Below are 18,359 nucleotides of genomic sequence, written 5' to 3'. Positions count from 1 at the left end.
CAAAATGTGCACCCATGCATATTTCAGGGTACAACATTGTGTCCTTTTGGCACCCTTGCACCCTTGAAATTGCATTTTCAATTTGAGATTCTCTAATTGGTAATCGCAATTGAGAATGTCTTCCCATTCATTCCTATGGGTCTCCTGGTGTGTGTGCTTGTATGCACACACACCAGCAGCCATCTTAGAAAGATTTTACTTATACGGTAAGTAAATTATTCCAAGGTGGCCACTGTATTTACGCACACATGCGGCCATATGCGTGGTCATTTTTTTTTTTTTTTATACCTTACTCTTAATGTACCATTCCAAGGTGGTGGATGGTCATGTAGGAATGATAAATTAAGATCGTCAATTGCTCCGGCGAAACCGAGAAGCAAGCAACTTGCTATCCCATGCAGAAATTAGGCCTGTGCAAAAGACAAAGCAGGCGGGAATAGGAGGTGTGAGGAAGCTACAGTGAAGATAGAAATGAAAGGCCCAGTAGCAATATGCGTTGCCAGGCCCTTGGAAAAGTAAACTTCCCAAAATGAAAAATAAAAAAGATAAAAACTGAAGAAGGACTGGCAGACATGGATGAGTGCGGGAGAACGTGGGGGTGATTTTGGGCGGACATTGGAGAGAGCATGGAACGTGCTGAACTTCCTTGCAGGGCTAAAAGAAGAATAAGAAAAAGCTGCCTGATGTCAGTAGTAGAAGGATGCAAGCTAACCAGTTAAAAGAAACTATGCTTTGGGGCTGGGCAGGACAGGAACAAGAATACGGAGGAAAGCCATTGAATCAGGAGCATCGACCAGAAATAGACAGTAAAGCTGTCAATCAACGCGAGAGAAGAATTGAATGATCTACCTTTATAAAAGCAGTGGAAAGGTCGAAGATGAAAAGGATAGAAGCGTGTTTGATCTGCCGTACATTTTCAAGGATATTGGGCACCTTTGAAGAAGCAGTTCAGTAAAATGTGATGCTGGAAGCCCCAATTCAAAAGTAAGTGTATGGAAAAGTTTAGAGCTACGAATTAACTAGACCCTTGACATTGTTTCAGTGTACATTATAAGAAAAGGTTATCCGTAGCAGAACCATTGATATCAACAGAAGATTACTTCAAAAGAAGCAACCTGAAAGGAAAATGGCCAAAATGCCTTAAACTGAGCAGGGTAACTCATTTCCTGTGCAAATTCTTTAGGACAATGCTGACTAGTTTAGTCCTCCGTGTTAGGTTGCTCATTCTGTGCTCTGCCTTGGCTATGTGTGGGCCATTGTAGCAATATTCCATATGTTGACTTTGAATTCAATCACTGATAGATTTATTATAGCATTTTAGCATGCCCCAGAGGGCTATACAGTCATTAAAATTCCCTTTCCTTGAGTTACATCACAAAGTTGCCCTTTAACAACAGAAATAGGCTGAGTCAGAAGGGCTATGGTGCTGTTAAAACATTCCCACCACCGTGCCAAGAGTGTTCTAATAAGAACCTTCTTAAAAAGAAACAGAAAGACACGAATTGAAATGTTGGAGATGAAGGTTTTACCAACAATTACGGGGCATATTCCATTCCATTATTTTCTAACATTCCGATGTTCAAGTTAAGCAATATTATTCACGGTGAAGGGCACCCCCAGGTAGTTATTGACAAGGGTGGGATTCACCCCCGGTCCCAGACATTAACTTCTTGGGAGTTGTGGATAATATTGCTATTGTAAATCAGACTCTTCAAATTTGGGGTGAAATTTACAACATAGTTTGTTAGATGGTGTTTTCATGGCACTAAGTAGGTGGAATGTTTCTAGGTTAATCCCTGTTGGATTTTTTAAGGCTCCAGTGTTTTCGAAAAGATTTGTAGTGAATACCTGGTTTTAAGGTCACAAAAAGAGTATATAGAAATGATGATAACAGATTTTAATCACAATAGCCCTAATCTATTGAGGTTACCATATTCATTTTAGGAATTGTGGGAAATTCTAAGGTGATTTAACATTGTGAAAAATCCTGCCTTACGGTTTCATTAGCCATCTTGGAGTGAAAATTGTTTATTCATATGCTCGTCTCATGGAAAGTTTTGTTAGAGCTTGAGAACCTAAGCTAAGGGCGCATTTTCTTTAATTTTATGAATATCTTGCCAAGCCATATCAGAGAAAGGTCTGCCATTCTGAGGGAAAAATGAACTTCCAACAGTCTGCCAGCTGACTTCCAAGTGTGTGACTGCAGCATCAACAGAGTACTAATGAGCTACTAGAGCGCTGACATTCAGTATTCATGCCAGAAGTGAGGCACACCTGAACACCATGTTGCTGGAATGAGATGTAGAATTTAAAGCATTTACAGTAGAGAAGACATCAGTAAATAGACACAATCAAGGGCTATATTTTGCATGGACATTATGGTTAGTGCTTCACAAAGCTAAAATGAGGACATATTTCCAGTAAATTATTAAAAATGTTTCTCATCCATGTGAAAGACTGGCAAACGTACATCCAACAGCAGCTGCTGTCTGTCCGTAGAGTCCACAGTATTCTACAGTAGCTTCACCACAGAGTTCTTCACAACTAGAGTGCTAACATTTTATGTTCATGACAAAAGTGGCACACAACTAACACCATGTTGCTGGAATATAAGCTATTGAATCTCAAGCCTTTTATTTGTATCAGGCTGAAGTATATCAGCAAAAAAGGGTTAATACAGATATGAAAAGAACTGTTTCAAAAAATATTAGGGGGAAATGTGGGGTTTTAGTCATTTATGTGATTATATATTTTAAAGGTATACAAATTGTTAATCACAACTATTCCTGCTAAATCTAGCATCCTCTTTCCATGTCCGTTTCCTCAGACAATCCATCTCCTCTATCTCTTAATGCCTCCTAAATGTAACAATTTTTGATAGACATAGGCATTTTTAATTACCATATAAGTACATTGGAGTAAATCTTGAAGAGGTGCTGGAAGCCATATGCAGACAGGTTTCATATTTAAAATGAATTGATTTTTTCTCCAATGGCTAATGAGTTGGAGTCTGGGCATTTCGGGCCCGATTCACAGAACTAACTTAAGACAAAATCCTAAACTTACTACCATTTTGGTATTCACAGAAGGCACTTACTCATTTTGGTATTCACAGAAGGCACTTACTCATTTTGGTATTCACAGAAGGCACTTACTTATTTCGGTATTCACAGAAGATAGGACTCCTAACTTTAGGACTCCTAAATTCCTTCTGTGAATACCGAAAGTCTTAAAGTTCGGATTTTTCTCAGTTTAGGAGTAGTAAAGTTAGGACTCCTAACTTTAGGACTCCTAAATGCCTTCTGTGAATACTGAAAGTCTTAAAGTTAGGATTTTCTCCGTTTAGGAGTGATCGCATTTGGTAGATCTCACAGAACTTTTGCCACCAGATCCATTGCTCGTGCGGGCCATTGTTTCCGCTTGCAACCATTTTATTAAATCCAGGTGCCACTCTGATATAAGTGGGCAGAGTGGACCTGATTGGTTATCGTAACAAGCCATCGATCATGGCTGATATGGTTATTATGAAATGATACAACTGCAGTACACCTGACATATATATTTTGAAAAGCATATTTTAAAGACAGTAGGCCTTTAAGAGTGTATTATTCAGGATTTTATTATATGGAATCTCACAGATTACTGTATAAGGCAAAGGGTTAAGTGCTGGTTTGCACTGTGATCATTTTGGATAGAGTAGGCTATTGTTTCAACCAATGTGAAAATCTTATTTCAAGACTGTGTGCCTGAAGGCTGCCTTGTGGGTAAGCTTATGCTCAATGCGGTAGTCCTGAATTGGTTATGACAATTAAATGAGAAAGACTACAGGGCCAAGTGGTTAATTGGAAACTATTATGTCAGATACCACAGGTCTTATATGTTTATGATGAAAAGTTATGACAAAGTTAATGCAGCTGACATATTCATTTTAGAAGCATTATTCACTTGGCACAATACCATTCCAAGATGGCCGATGCTATGTCTGCATGAGTAGAGTATAGCTCTCCCAGAGGCATTGGAAATTGCTAAATAAATATAGGGCAGAACCATCTATGGTGATACATTGTGCTTGACTATGGACATGATGAGTGCCTATGAACTGGAGTCCTATTCATGTGTGCTATAAAGCACATCTATGTGTAACTGGCCGGTGCTCAACTCGACGTTGTCTGATGGGGTGGAAGACTGATTTCCCTCAATTGCCGAGATGGGATGCGTACAAGCACGTGAGAGGATTGGAGGCCTGACTGGTACCATCGGTGTATTTGCGTTTTGCCTGTGACGTGGGTGGATATACTATTCAACAAGCCAAATCCAGCAATCACAGCTGTTGACACAATGCAAACTAATTAGCCCTGCAGGGCAGACCGCAGTGTAGTGTGTGCTCACGGTCAGGTCAAGGTGCCCTGAGCTGTGAGAGCCAGAATGTCAAGCGCTCCAATGCCTGGTGATTGAAGGAAAGGGAACTTTTGGAGTGGATTCAAAGGTAAAGCATCCATACTAGGCCGCATCATTAGAAGATGGCAGACCAGCTGTAAGAGCTCCAGCCACTATAGAGCCCTGGTGCCACTCAAGGGGGAGGGCTAACATGATTGCTACCCATGACTGGGAGAGGTTGTCAAGCACCAATAAAGGAGCATAATTAAGGCAACATACAGTGCCTGAGTAAATCTTTGACAGATATAGAATTCTGAAGCAGACCGCCATTCTGAGAAAAGTACAAAATGTCTTGTCAGAACATGGGTAGGGAAGCAGCCATTTTGGGGTCAGCCAGCCCGAAAGGAAAGATAAGGCAGCCATTTTGAAAGCCGCCAGCCCACAGCAAATAAAAGTGGCCATTTTAGAGTCAGGCTGCTCCAGTATAAGGGAATGTGGTGTCCATTTTAATATCCAACACCATCACAAGTGGCAGTTTACCTAATTGAATAAAGTTGGAAACTGTAAACTGAAGGCAGCTGAGCCTCCTAAATTGCCTCTCGGCTATGGAAGGCAAACAAGCAAAATAGAAGCCAAGAAATAAACAAAAAGCGTAAACATTGTTAAACAAATAAATAGGAAACACTCTGAAATACTAGCAAGAAGGATTAGACCAACAAAGTGAAAGACACTGGCATTCAGGAACACAGGGCGTTTTGGAAAATGAAATCCCCCAAAACAAATTTCCATTAACATGCAGAGAAATGAAGTGAGAGTCAGCAGGAAGGAGAACGTGGAATGAAGGAAGGACACAAACCATTTACTAAAACGTGACACATTATAGCGGGTGCTGCAAGTGCTAGCGCTCCACCAACCGTCTCGCAATGATGGCAAACAGCAACGTAACCTCTATTTCAACAAAACTCAAAGGAACAATAAAGCTTTAAGATTGAGTTTTAATACAAATGTTATTACAGTAGGATAAAATAGCATACAGCTGGCCCTGAACAAGAGGAGAGAGAAGTCCAGAAACTTGAAATTAAGAGTCCTGGCAAAAGAAGTGAAACGCTCACCGTTGAGAAGTGTGATCTGCCAATCACATGCTTGAACCCCGGCAGAGCCAGCCAAGCTTGAGCCGCAAAGAAAAGGCGCAAGACATACAAGACATTCTGAAGATCAAATATAGTGCATTTCATCCACCACCTGTGACAAGTGAAGCAGGTTGGTGTGGATGGGGTCTAAGAGGGAACCAATCCCAAACTGAGGATAATATAGGAAGAGGGTGGTACAGATAAGAAACCTACAGTAAGGGTCAAAGTTGCAGGAGGCATTTCAAGCTGAGAGCCTCAATAGTGTAGCATCACAGTGGATGAAATAAGAGGCCATTAAATTTGACTCATTTCCTTGACCTGCCACCCCCAGTTGAGGAGACCAGCACACACAGTGTTGAGGTTCAGGCGGAAGAAGTGGGTATAGTCATTAGACAACTTCCTTGAAGCAGCAAGTGAATCAAAGGACAAACCAAAGCTGCAGCAGCAGATCCTTGTGATCTAGCAGAGCATGTTGGCCAACATTTAATCAGTGTGCTCTCTGAGACATACAAAAGACTCAAAGAAACATTATGTGCACACTTTAACATTTAAAGGAATGTGGACCACAAATGCCACATTTTTCAACTTGACTCATGAGGAAATGGGTAAAGCCTTGGTGACTTTTATTGCAAGAATAGAAAACCTGGTATAACATTGTGCTTTGGAAATATGCATGACTGAGGACACAATTCATCTCCATTGAGAGTTGCGTCTTTTCACAACCACACAAAGCAAGTTTCTAAAGAAATGCTCTTGTTAAAGGTAATCCTAAAGAGGGCAAGAGCTGGTGAGCTGGCCAATGACCATGCAGCACAACTCGATACTGGGAAAGAACAAGAAAGAAGAAACATCTCATGAACCTTTGAGGAAGTCATAGAGACTGAAGAAGGAACAAGGGGAATGAAGACCAAGAAAGGTCTCAAGAATACACAGATAAGCCAATGACGAGACTTCACAGCCGAAGACAAGATATATAATGTCATTTGCCTAATGCGTGTACCAAAAGAAGAGAGTAAGACCGACTCATGCTTGCTTGGTGATCAGGCCGATCAAGGCACAGAAATAGCCAAGAACCTTGTGTCGCACAGGATGGGAAGCTTTAAACGCACTTCTGAGGAGGTGTCCAGCGGCGGTAGTTTCCACAAATATGGCTTGAGCAATAGCAAACCCAGGAGAGAAGAGTAAACAAGCTGCAGAAAATCTGTCAGTACTGTCAAACCCTAGAAATCAGAACACAAATGGGCCAGAGAAAGACAACACCAAAGGGAGAGTCAGCAGTTAATCTCACAAGGTAGAAACTGAGACAAGCCCCCAAGACTGAAAGAGACAATGAAAGAAACTCACATTGCCACACTGCTGTCAACATCTTGTCTAACCAGGATGAGGAATTACCTGTCGGATTCAAGCAAGATTTCCTAGGTTTAAGCAATGGTGTAAATGGAAAAATATCTGTGAACAAATATTGGGTGACAGCCAGAAAATCACCTAGAGGCTCACGGGGCATCTCATTAGGAGTCCTGCAAACCAATGGACTCACCAAAAAAGTCAAGAGAACCTTGTTCAAGCAGACCACTTGAAGATGCATCGGGCGCAAGAGCATATCATCACATGCTATCAGATCAGCAGTATCAAAAGCTACAAAATGATCATGAAAACCTGCCTGCAGACAACCACCAAAATACACATCAGAGCCGGAGGACTTCCTCCATTCGGAGTGCCAGGCACCATGCTCTGATGAGTCCATGCAACCACCAGTGCATCACACCAGCTGCCCACACAAGAACATAAACCACAAACTTGACGCCATCCACAGCAACAGGAGCATCTCGATTGACTCAACAAACCTGTGTTGGCAAGATCACATTCATGTAAGGGACATCAAGGGTTTTTCTTCTCAAGTGGGGGTGGAAGGGGAAATAATTGTTGTCTTTCTTTAAGAAGGGGTGAGATGTCATGTCAGAGACGTGTTTCTCTTTGCTAAGAAGGGAGTGGAAGAAATTAGGTCATGAGAACACTGGGACCGTATGGATGCCCGCTGGATCATGGACATCACTTTCTGTGAAGAATTGAGGAAAGGCTGTAAATTAGGGAAACAAAGGCTATTTCAGCATATGACAGAGCAAGGGATGCACGGGTATAGTAAAGGAAATGGTGTACCAGCAAGGGAGTTTAAGAAAATGAGCACAGTACCTCCTCTGATGTAATTAATTGCCCTTGATTGCAGACACATCAGCCACCTGCTGCGATGTGTAATTCTTTTACTTATTTGATATTGCAAGTATTTAGCCACCACATTTAGGCAGCTGCATTTTTTCTATTTTTTTATTTTACTAGCAGCCCGTCCCGACGTTGTCCGGGTATGAATTGCTGCCGGCCAGTAGTATATTGTTTTGTAGGATTTCGTTTAGATAGCATTTCTTATCTGTGTCAGGCCTGTGAAACGCTCCGATTCACAGTGCACTGCTGATGCACTTAAGAGTGTGCGTTCAGTAGTGTGTGAACTCGAGTTTCCCTACTTTATTTTTCCTTGCAATATTATATAGCGCGAACTCGACAACATGGCATGAGCACAATTTACATTACAGAAGAACACATTCATTTGTGGTAGGCACGGGGAGACAAAGCGATTTGCCTGGAATCACAGGATGTTGAGCTGATGCCGAGATTCAAACGTAGCTCCCCAGCTCTAAAGTTCGCACTCTAGAACTTGTGGCGGGAGGTGTGTCTAAAAGTGTATGTCGTACTGGCCATCAATGAGAGGGACCTGTGCATTTTTCAAATGGGTGGTGAAAAAATATGAGTATGTTGCTGGAGATGTGGGCTGCCGTGCCACCAATGTACTTACCGGGGGAGGGTAAACACCCATTATTCCGCAACTTTCTTTCCGCATACCATCACTTCGCATACTTTCATTACGAAAGTACCATGAATCCGCAATGCCATTATAACGCATGGCATTACATTTTATATGCTTTTACCACGCATACATTTACAACGAAATTCGTTGTAAATGCATGAATGGTAAAAGCATGTTTTTTAAAAATAATTGGATACGGTAAGTATGGGTATAGGGGTATATGTTTTGGGGTACTGAGGTATATGTTTTGGGGTGTTTGGGTATTTTAAGGGTTCAAATATAGGTTAGGGTTCTGGGGTACAGGGGTAGTTTTAGGGTTTCGGGCTAGGTATGGGTTTTGGGGTACAGGGGTATTTTTAGTGTTCAGGGCTAGGTTTGGGTATTAGGGTACAGTGGTATTTTTAGGGTTCAGGGCTAGGTTTGGGTTTTGTGATACAGTGGTATTTTTAGGGTTCAGGGGTAGGTTTGAGTTTTGAGGTAGAGGGGTATTTATAGGGTTCAGGGCTAGGTTTGGGTTTTGGGGTACAGGGATATTTTTAGGGTTTAGGGATAGGTTTGGGTTTTGGGGTACAGGGTATATTTATAGGGTTAAGATGGGTTAGTGTTTAAGGGTGTTGAGGTATTTTGAGTAGTAAGGGTGGGTTATGATTATGGGGTGCAGGGGTATTTAAAGGGAGCAGGGTGGGATTAGCATACGATATGAGACGTGGCATGAAGGGCGGAATGTACCACACGCCCCCAGTGTTTGTCACGCCCCCAGCACACGCCCACAGCACAACGCAGACACGCCCACAAAGGACTACTTTGGTGGCACGGTTCTTTTACCTTTTAAATGTATATGTTGGGCGTCTGCATAGCCTATGTCCTTCTGCTGCAACTGCCCTTTCCAACGCTGTATTGGGTGTTGTGATTGGTGCTGTGGTTCCTGAGATTACCCGCCTCAAAGGTTTGGGCTCTCTCTTTATTATATTAGTAAGGATTTTATTTTGCATATGTGTGTTGAGATTTCGTGCATGTTTTATTGTGGACTGTGAGTGGGAGGGATGCAAGAACGAGTCAGCCCTTAGAATGATGGATGCATGAGCGCAAGGATGAATGGCAGAGTACATATGTGATGAGTTATTCAGTGCCTAAACTCACCAGTGACTGTATAGGCACTTTAGATAAAAGCCACACCCACTGGCATTGCCAATGGTGGTTTAAAAATGTAACTCCCCACAGATGACTGAACATGCAGTTGAAAATAGTCGGGCATATAAAATATTTAAAAGCACTAGAAAGCAATGTGGATACACAAAAGGAATCAGAAATTTTACAGACACTCGTTTGTGGAATTTTCAGACACACATGGCTCACCTAGGACTAGTACGGGTGACCAGCAAGATGGAGGCTATCAGGAGGGCGAAGGAAGATAGTCCAACATTACAGCCCCATCTCTATTTGCCCTCCATGCAAAACATTGGGATACAAAATATCAATTTCAAGTGAGTGGAGACAATATTCAGAGGTCAGACTTAAGGAAGAAGTTCCTTGAATCGAGAAATGAGAAAGGGAAGTGTGAGGCAATGAAGCTAAAACGGGGGATTCACAGTGAAACATGTTGGCCAAGCTCCACGAAACCCAAACCTAGAAATGTATTAAATGCTACTTGTTCTTGTCTCCAATTGAGATGGGAGATGAGGCTCCAAGTGAGTGACTGGAGATGGACACAAGATTTCAGCCCCTGTAACTGCCAGACCAGCAATGTACACAAACGCTGCTTTCGCAAAAATGCTAGGACATATCATATAAGGTGACGGCTGTGTGAACAAATCTTCAAGTCATCCGAGTGACCCAGTGTGCTTGATTTGTCTTGTTAGAAGAAATGCATTGACCATTGATTGACTCTGCATCTAATGCTTTGGTTTCCTCCATTCCTTTTAGGGTCCTTGCCAAAATGGGTGGTGAACAAGTCGTCACAATTTTTGGCACCAAAGGTGAGTGACTCATGGCTTCCCTGGTCTTCTAGTAAACTTGGTAAATGGATTAGAGTCAGGGTCTTGTATTGCCAGACCCTCGAGCAGTGGGATCAGTGTTGAAATACGGAATATGGGGGCAGGAGCAAAAATTCAATGTTGTAGGGTCGCTGTAGTCTGATCTTCTGGGTCTCTCCAGAAAGATGTTACCTCACCCATCAGACTGCAACAACCATAGTCAAAGTTGACTTTTTTACCTTCAGTACTCTGAAGTAACCTAAAGGAGACATGTAGAGCTCTATAGAACTTCCAAATATATATTGCTTTGTTTCACACATATGACATCATCCAAGTAGACCTCACTTGTATTCCACAGTAAGACACAACTGGGAGATTCCATCCTACATTTTACTCTCTGCATTCCATAAGACTCTGCAGCGGGTTCATCTCTTCTGCATTAGATATTTGACTCCCTTCCATGTGTCCAAAAGATGTCTTAAACGGTGCGAAAGCATCAGGAGTCAAACCTGAAAAGCCCAGAATGATCAGGTTCAAGATTCCAAACCGGATTGCTAGGTGCAAGCTAGGGTACAAATAGAAAGCATGCGGCAACCATTTGCGGTATATTTTACAATAATTCATGTCAACTCTAGTGTTCAGTTTAAAAACTCTGATTGTATCACGAAAATATACCATCCACTCTGTGTTTTTCATCAAATTTGAAGTTCTAGTTCAAGGGAATATGTACTTTTACTTAACAAGACCATCAATTAAAAATCTCCTGTCTTTGTAACCATGCAGTATTTGTTGTTTCCTTGCTGTTCTGTCTCTCAAGCTTTTTAAAATATGATGTAAATTCTTTACTTGTGACTGACACTGAGTTTCACTATGACAACATATTGACGCAGCGTGCCTAACCTCAGTCGCCACAAAATGGACAATAAGATACCCCAGGACACATCTTTTCTTTTTAAAATTCACAAAGTATTATTTTTAAAAAAATGTGATGATCGACAGAGCTGGAAGCAAATCTGCACACGCCACAATCTATGAATTATCCGAGAAATTACGATTGGACTTTGTAATTCTTTTAGCAGGCCAAGGTCCAGTGCTTGAAGATTGATGTATGAGTAAGTGTGACTTTCTCATGTCGTATTCCTGGCTTACGTATGAGTTCCAGAACTAAGTCAGGTCTATTGCTGGCCTACTCTTGGCTTAATGCTGGAATTATGAGTACCACACGAGTAAGTCACTTAAAAACTTTTGTGTGTAGTCTTCTGAAGGGACATTGTGTCATTGTGGTGGGCAACCACAGAGCGAGGGTAGTGCAGAATGTCACCAATAGATCCAGGCTGGTTTGGAAGGCCTGTTCTCTCGGTGATGTTCTTGGCCAGCTGCGGGAATGTTATGTTATGCAATTCGCGGATCGCACTATCGCTCGGGAAGGTATCCTGGTGCAGAGGTAGTCCTGAAAACACGCTAGTGAGTGCAAACAACTACAACTGAACTTCCTTTGCAAGCAGTGCTTAATTTCAGAAAATAAATAAATAATAAGTGCCAGGGCCCTCGTCAGTAGGTCACTGCAGCTTGTACCATCCATTAACCCTACCTGCCCTACCTATTAAGGTACCAACCGAACTGCTAACCATCACACTCCTACAAGTGTGAACCTTCAGAATGTTCCGTGCCTCCCAAGCTATAAGAATGGCTTGGGCAGAAGGTATTAGTCATTTTTAAAGAATATTAAATTATTAAATAACTGTTTTATGCTCATTTCTAAATTAGACAAACAGCGCCACCATGTGGCAGAGTTTCATAAGGGTTGGTGTTGACAATTACGTGCCGGTGCCGAGCACTGGAAACCACTGGCACAAATTAAGCACTGGGTGCACTCCAATTTACATCAGGTTCGTGGCGACCCTCTGAAGTGAATGTTTGATAGGGCGAAGGTGGTAGCTAGACCCGTGTGGTGTGCGAGATGCAGGGTTTGAAGATATGGTGTAGCATGGTTTGATACACATCGCTGTACGTATAAGCATGCACAGTGGAAGGATGTAGGCGTACAGTAATCAGTGACTCGTGTAGCGGGAGAGGTTTGAGGGATAACAGCTCCTCTTGTGTACACTGACTGACCAGTGCTTCTTTGTAATTAGGTTGCAGGAAGCAGCCTATCTTTCTGGCCCTTCTGAATTCTAAGCAGTTGTTAGTTATCCCAATCTGCTTTGGGAGCATGTAAATTTGTACAGAGAAGACGCCCCATAAAGAATTTATTTTATACGGGGAAAGGATCATCTCTGGCACCATTCTGGATCTGACAATCCTCCTCTGGCAGGAGAGCCTGAGGTTTGAGAAGGAAGAGTGGCCCTATTTCTGGATCACCTGATGAGTTTTAAGACATGGGCAAAGGGGCAAATTAGCCACCAGCCCCCACCTTCCAAGGGGCCCTCTGATACATGTTCAGGATAGTGCTATGGTTTTTATTGTTGCATCAAGAATGTCAGCTCTGATGTGGGATTTGTGGGATTTACATATATCCAGCAATTCATGCTACAACTTTAGCTCTAAGTGCATCTGTTTTATATTAATATTAAGTGCTGGCCCAATCAACTTCCATCAGATTGAGCTTATTGTCTCTTTTCTGCAATGGGAGGAGCAAGCAGGGTAGACACTGAACTCTAAGTAAAATGTTATGTTGTTTTTGTAAGTCACCAAATATATATCTAAAAGGAAATGCCTTCATCAATGCTTGTATCATTTTTTTTGAGTGCTCTTTGGCCGGTAGACTTGAGCTTTTAGCAGTTAACTAATAATGTAATATTATTTGGCAACAAGACGGATTGAATTAACTGAGCTGCATATCAAAGTCAAACTTGTTCCCAACGAGGGGGCCCCAACTTTACCTGAGGCTCCAAAAATTCCTAAAGTGGCCCTGTAATGAACAACACAAAGGACTATTCTTCTAGCCACTGAGAGCCAATGCCAGGACTTGGGGCAGGGGTGACGCGGTAGTTAATGCCTGTTCAGGTTTAGCACTTGTATTGCGGCAACATTTTAAAGTATTTTGTAAATAAGGACCCTCGAGCCTAATATTAAGCCAGTTGGCACAGTTGAAGCTTGGGGACACTAGTTCTAGAAGCCATAATGCTCTGAGAGTGTCTCGAGTGGATAATGTCCTTTGAGGCACTATTATGGTGACAAGGTCCTTGGGTCTCTTGGTTGACCTATTGTTGAAGCGAGAGGTTGAGGTCCACGACTAAAATTGATGAAGTAGTCCTCAAACACGGATGTAGCTTTGAGTTGTGCAGCCGTACAGCGCCACTGGGGACCAAGGAGGTGAGAGGGCCTCTGCCCCATACTTCTGTTTTTATTACCCACTGGACATGGGGGTTCATTTGAAATGTTTGCATGAGGGCCTGTGGCTCCCTTATCATTCCATTACCCTGAATGTACTTGTAATTTTATTGTTACCCCTCAACTGTCCAATTGAGATATATATATATCATGAAAAGGTGCACCCAGAATGTCCTTGATACATATGTGATGTACATGTGACACAATGTCAAGGGAGGTGCATCTCACCTGTTCCAAGAGGGTCTGTGCAATCATTGGAAAAGTAAGTCTGGTACAGCAGTCTGAGCGTTTAAAATCCGCGTTGTTAAATTTTGATGTTGCATGTACCCAAATCAGCCAAGTCAAAATAACTGGTTATGAAGTTAAGGCCATTATATCAAAGAGCTGTGGTGCTCATAATCTAGGAGGCGTTCAGTGACAGGTGAGGTATTATTGCTATTGATATTACGTATAGTAATGACAATGCTAATAATAACATAGACTTGATGACAGAAGCAGGTAATTTTGCCACCATTAGAAAATGCAGCCCAACCTTTCATGCTGGACCAATTTGTGTCTTTTTTTCAGTAGAACGAAACACTGTTTATAGACTGATGCTGCCTCAGTGGCATCTTTTCTAAATCCATATTTATTTATTTATTTTAAAGGTTTTATATAGTGCAGGCTAGACCCGGAGGTATCAGAGCGCTTTTCATGAGTATCAGACCATAATTGCAGGTTACATTGTTACAAAGGTTACACAGTTGGAGTCTCAGAGACCCCTCTGAGAGAGTCCAACTCGTAAAGAGAGCCTCTCGCAACAGAGATGGGGAAATTATACCACTTCCCCTGGGATCACAGCATACTGGACTTTGGACGCAGCTCTGACTCGTCTACTGGCTGTGTCCCCGCCACCCTCCACCTCCTCTTTCCATGCGGTGTCTCTCACCATCCCTGCCTCTTTCCCACCTCCATTCTCTGCCTACTTCCCCTGCTCTCACCCCCCTCCCCTGAATCTCTCCCCTTGCCTGCTTTTTCCCTTACGTATATGTCCTTTTAGTTTGTCTCGACCTTACATGTCACTATGTTGCCAGGCCCTAATAACTGTGTAACCTTTGTAACTTAGGGGTAGAGGTATCAAGATTCCATTTTGCGATTTCTAAATAGCGATTTTTAAGGAATCGCTATTTAGAAATCGCAAAATGGAATGTATTTAGAAAATCGCTATTTTTTAGCAATTTCTTAGTCTTCCTTATTTGCGAATTCGCAATTTGCGAATTCGCAATTAAGGAATAATTTCCAATGCATTCCTATGGGCCAGGAGGCCCATAGGAATGATTGTGAAATATTTCTTAATTTGCTAATCGCAATTTGCGAATTCGCAAATTGAGAATAATTTCAAGGGTGCAGGGGTGTCTCAAAGACACCCTGCTGCACCCCTGAAATTTACATGTGTGTGCATATGGCGCACATACATGCCCTATGGGCATGCATGTGCGTCACATGCCACCTTCACAAATGCCAAATAGGGCATTTTTAAATGAAATCGCAAATTACCACCAACTACAAGTTGGTGGTAATTTCCGATTTCTAAACCCCAATTCGCAATTTCTAAAACCCACATACATCGCAAAATTTGCGATTCCTTAAATGCTTAAGCAAAATAAGGAATCGCACATTTTTGCCATTCTTTATTTTCCGATTTTTTTGATACATTTCAAAAAATGCAAAAAAGCCTTTTGCGATTCGCAAAGGCCGAAATTCGCAAAAGGCTTGATACATCTTCCCCTATGTAACCTGCAAGTATGGTCTGATACTCATGTAAAGCGCTCTGATATATCATAAGATTGAAATCTCTAGCAGATAACCCAGTATTTCTGACCTATAACAGGGTTGCCAGTTACCATAAAAACAGCATCTGCCTCCTCTTATATGGAGGTTTGCTCTCCGCACTGTCTTCAAGATGTGGCAGGATGCCGCTCGCTCGCGAGGACAGAACAGGTTTTGAGCCAGATGAAGTCTGATGTCAGGAAATTAGGATAAAGTACTGTTGTATAGCTGTTCTCACTCTAAACTGCCTCCATATCTCCAAAGAGGCAGCTCAGCATCTGAAGCCTTTAATATACCTTTAAATAAGTAAAGAGCCTCACTGCAGCTGACCTGCTTTCCAGCCTGCTCTTCATGGAGCTCCTTCTAACAGAGTGGATGCTGGAGCCTCTCTTTGTTCAATCACTTCACAGAAAGGTGTCCTGCTTTGTAATTCTGGAGTTTAAATGATGTTGCTGCCATTTCAAGCAGATTGTGGCACACTGGCCTTTTGATGAGGGGATCTCTGGTGGATACCTGCACCCCTAGGGTATTTGAAATTGCAAAGGTATTTTAAATGAATACGTAAAGGTTAGATAATGTGATATTATTTTTACTATGGGGCACCCTGGTACATCAAAATGGTTGTTCGCATTTATGGATTAGTAGGTAGGCAGTGAGTGGGCTGCATATTGCTCTCTGTGTATCTGAGAATGGAGCATTGGTTTAACATAGCTATCAGAGGTAGTTAGTTTAATGTTTGGAGCCATGCTCTGATTTCTGGTTTCCTAATATGGTGAATGTGATTGGCTGCTTAGTTCTGTCTATGAAGGGAGAGGTGTGGTGCAGCGGCCAGGGCGGCTGACTCTGGAGTGTGGGGCTCACGGTTCGATTCCCAGCGGCATAGGCAGATCAGCTCAGCATCATGTGACTCTGGGCAGTAACTCACTTAATCTCCCCAACGGCCCGAGCGCCTTGAGACCCTTACCGGTGATCAGTTTGCGCTTTACAAATACTGGGTTATTATTGATTATTATTATGACTTATGTATAGGAACAGGAGTTTTGGCTGATTGGTGAAAATGCTGGGACAGAGTATGATTGGTGCATAAGTACGGATGTATGACATTACAACGCATACTTTTACCACGCATGCCTTTACAACACGGTATTTACAACGCATGCCTTTACAACGCACAGCGCTTTGGGGTGCTGGATAGTGAATAGTTTAATTTACTATTCCAACTCCAGTCCCCGTGGATAGTAGGGAAGGTGTTGGATAGTAAATTAAATCTATTCCCTATCCTACCTCGCCCCCCAGCGCAATGCGTTGTAATGGTTTGCGTTGTAAAAGTTGTGTCGTAAAGGCACTGCGTGGTAAAAGTTGCGTTGTAAAGGATGTTTCCCATAAGTACTGTACATGAACTGTGTGAACTTTGTAAAGATCCAGGGAGGCACCGCTGATTGGTGAATGTAGGGTGAATGCTTAGGATATTCTGGCCATTCTGATTTTAGTTTTGCACTGCAAGTGGAAAGCTGTAGAGGAGAGAAAGAGGACATCTCAGTCAGGGTAATCTGTATGATGCAGCTGCTTTGTGCCCAGAAACACTTTTTCCAGACTCTGGGTCCTCTTATGGGGCTCTATCATGGTGTTTGAGTCTAGAGTAGACGGGTCCAGTCATCATACCTTAAGTCAGGGTTGATGCCACTGATACCGCCAAAAGCAAAATATTGGCACCAGCTGGAGTGCCTGCATCAAAATGTTTGATGGCTTCATAGATGCTATAGAAGAAGCAGATAACAGAAAGATCATCATATACTTAAAGAACCTGGCAGGTGACAGAGCAAAAGAAGTGATGAAGAAAATATCACAAGCTGATGAAATTTCATACTGTCAAATCAAGAGGACTTTGGAAGCCAAGTTCAATCCAATGGCGAATGTCAACTATGAAAGGTACACTTTCAACAAAGCAAGGCGGAAACCTGGTGAGACGATGGATACGTTTGTTGAAAGACATAATAAGCTCAAAAAGCATTGTAAACTCAGTGAATTCAATGATGAAAAAGCCATGCATCTTAGAGTTATCGATGTTTGCCTCTACGATTCGTTCTGACGCCTCATGCTCCGGGAAATGCTCAGTTTGGAGAAAGTGCTCATGATTGCAAGGGTGGAGGAACAAGCTAATCAACAGGCTGCTGGTATGGAAGCTGGAGAATCCTAAATGGAATCAGCGTTTAGTATGAAAAGTAAGCACAAATACAAGGCACAGGCCCACAGAGTGATGTCTCAGAAGAAAAAGAAAGTGAGTTCCGCTGTCAATTCTCCTTTCTGCATACAGTAAATGTCCTGCCATTGGACAGGTCTATGTTGCCGGTTGGCTTTGTGGGAGTTCCTAGAGTGCTTCTGGAACTTTTTGGTGTCCATTTTCTTGTCTCTCCATAACGCATTTAGCTTCTCTTTCGTGTTACCAACCATTATGAAATAGTTTTCTTTCCCGCAGCCTTTGCCTACCTCTCCAATGGCAGGACATTTACTGTATGAAAACAGTCTTGCATTCTTTGGGCATAGTTTCTTTGAAAAGGGGATGTCTCTTGACCCTGAAAAGGTACAAGCATTGTCGTCTACTTGCCCTCCAGAAGATGTAACCATGGCGATCTTTCTTAAGCATGGCCAGCTACTGCTCCAGGTACATTCATGACTTTTCTACTGTGAGGGCTCCTCTGAGAGAACTAACAAGGCAAGATGTTCTGTTTGAATGGTCATCTAAATGTGAACGGAGCTTGAAGCACATAAAGCACGCAATTGAAAATGCAACTGAAATAGCTTATTTTGATCTGAAATTGTATACAGCAATTGTGGTAGATGAGAGCTCGGTGTGGTTGGGTGCGTTCCTTGCCCAACACA

General features: G+C 42.3%; 1 protein-coding gene across 2 annotated transcripts in view; it reads left to right on the top strand.

The window, feature by feature from the left end:
- STARD10 (StAR related lipid transfer domain containing 10) overlaps positions 1-18,359 on the top strand; it is a 344,653-nt gene that overhangs the window by 303,423 nt on the left and 22,871 nt on the right. For both annotated transcript variants that reach the window (XM_078658614.1, XM_078658615.1), the window contains one exon: positions 10,288-10,340. In XM_078658614.1, the coding sequence (XP_078514740.1) occupies positions 10,288-10,340 (53 nt within the window). The remainder of the gene's footprint in view (positions 1-10,287; positions 10,341-18,359) is intronic.

The sequence above is a fragment of the Lissotriton helveticus genome, chromosome 8 (assembly GCF_964261635.1).
Source record: "Lissotriton helveticus chromosome 8, aLisHel1.1, whole genome shotgun sequence".
NCBI lineage: Eukaryota > Metazoa > Chordata > Amphibia > Caudata > Salamandridae > Lissotriton > Lissotriton helveticus.
Note: the sequence above shows the minus strand (reverse complement) of the source record. Positions and strands in the feature narration are given on the sequence as shown.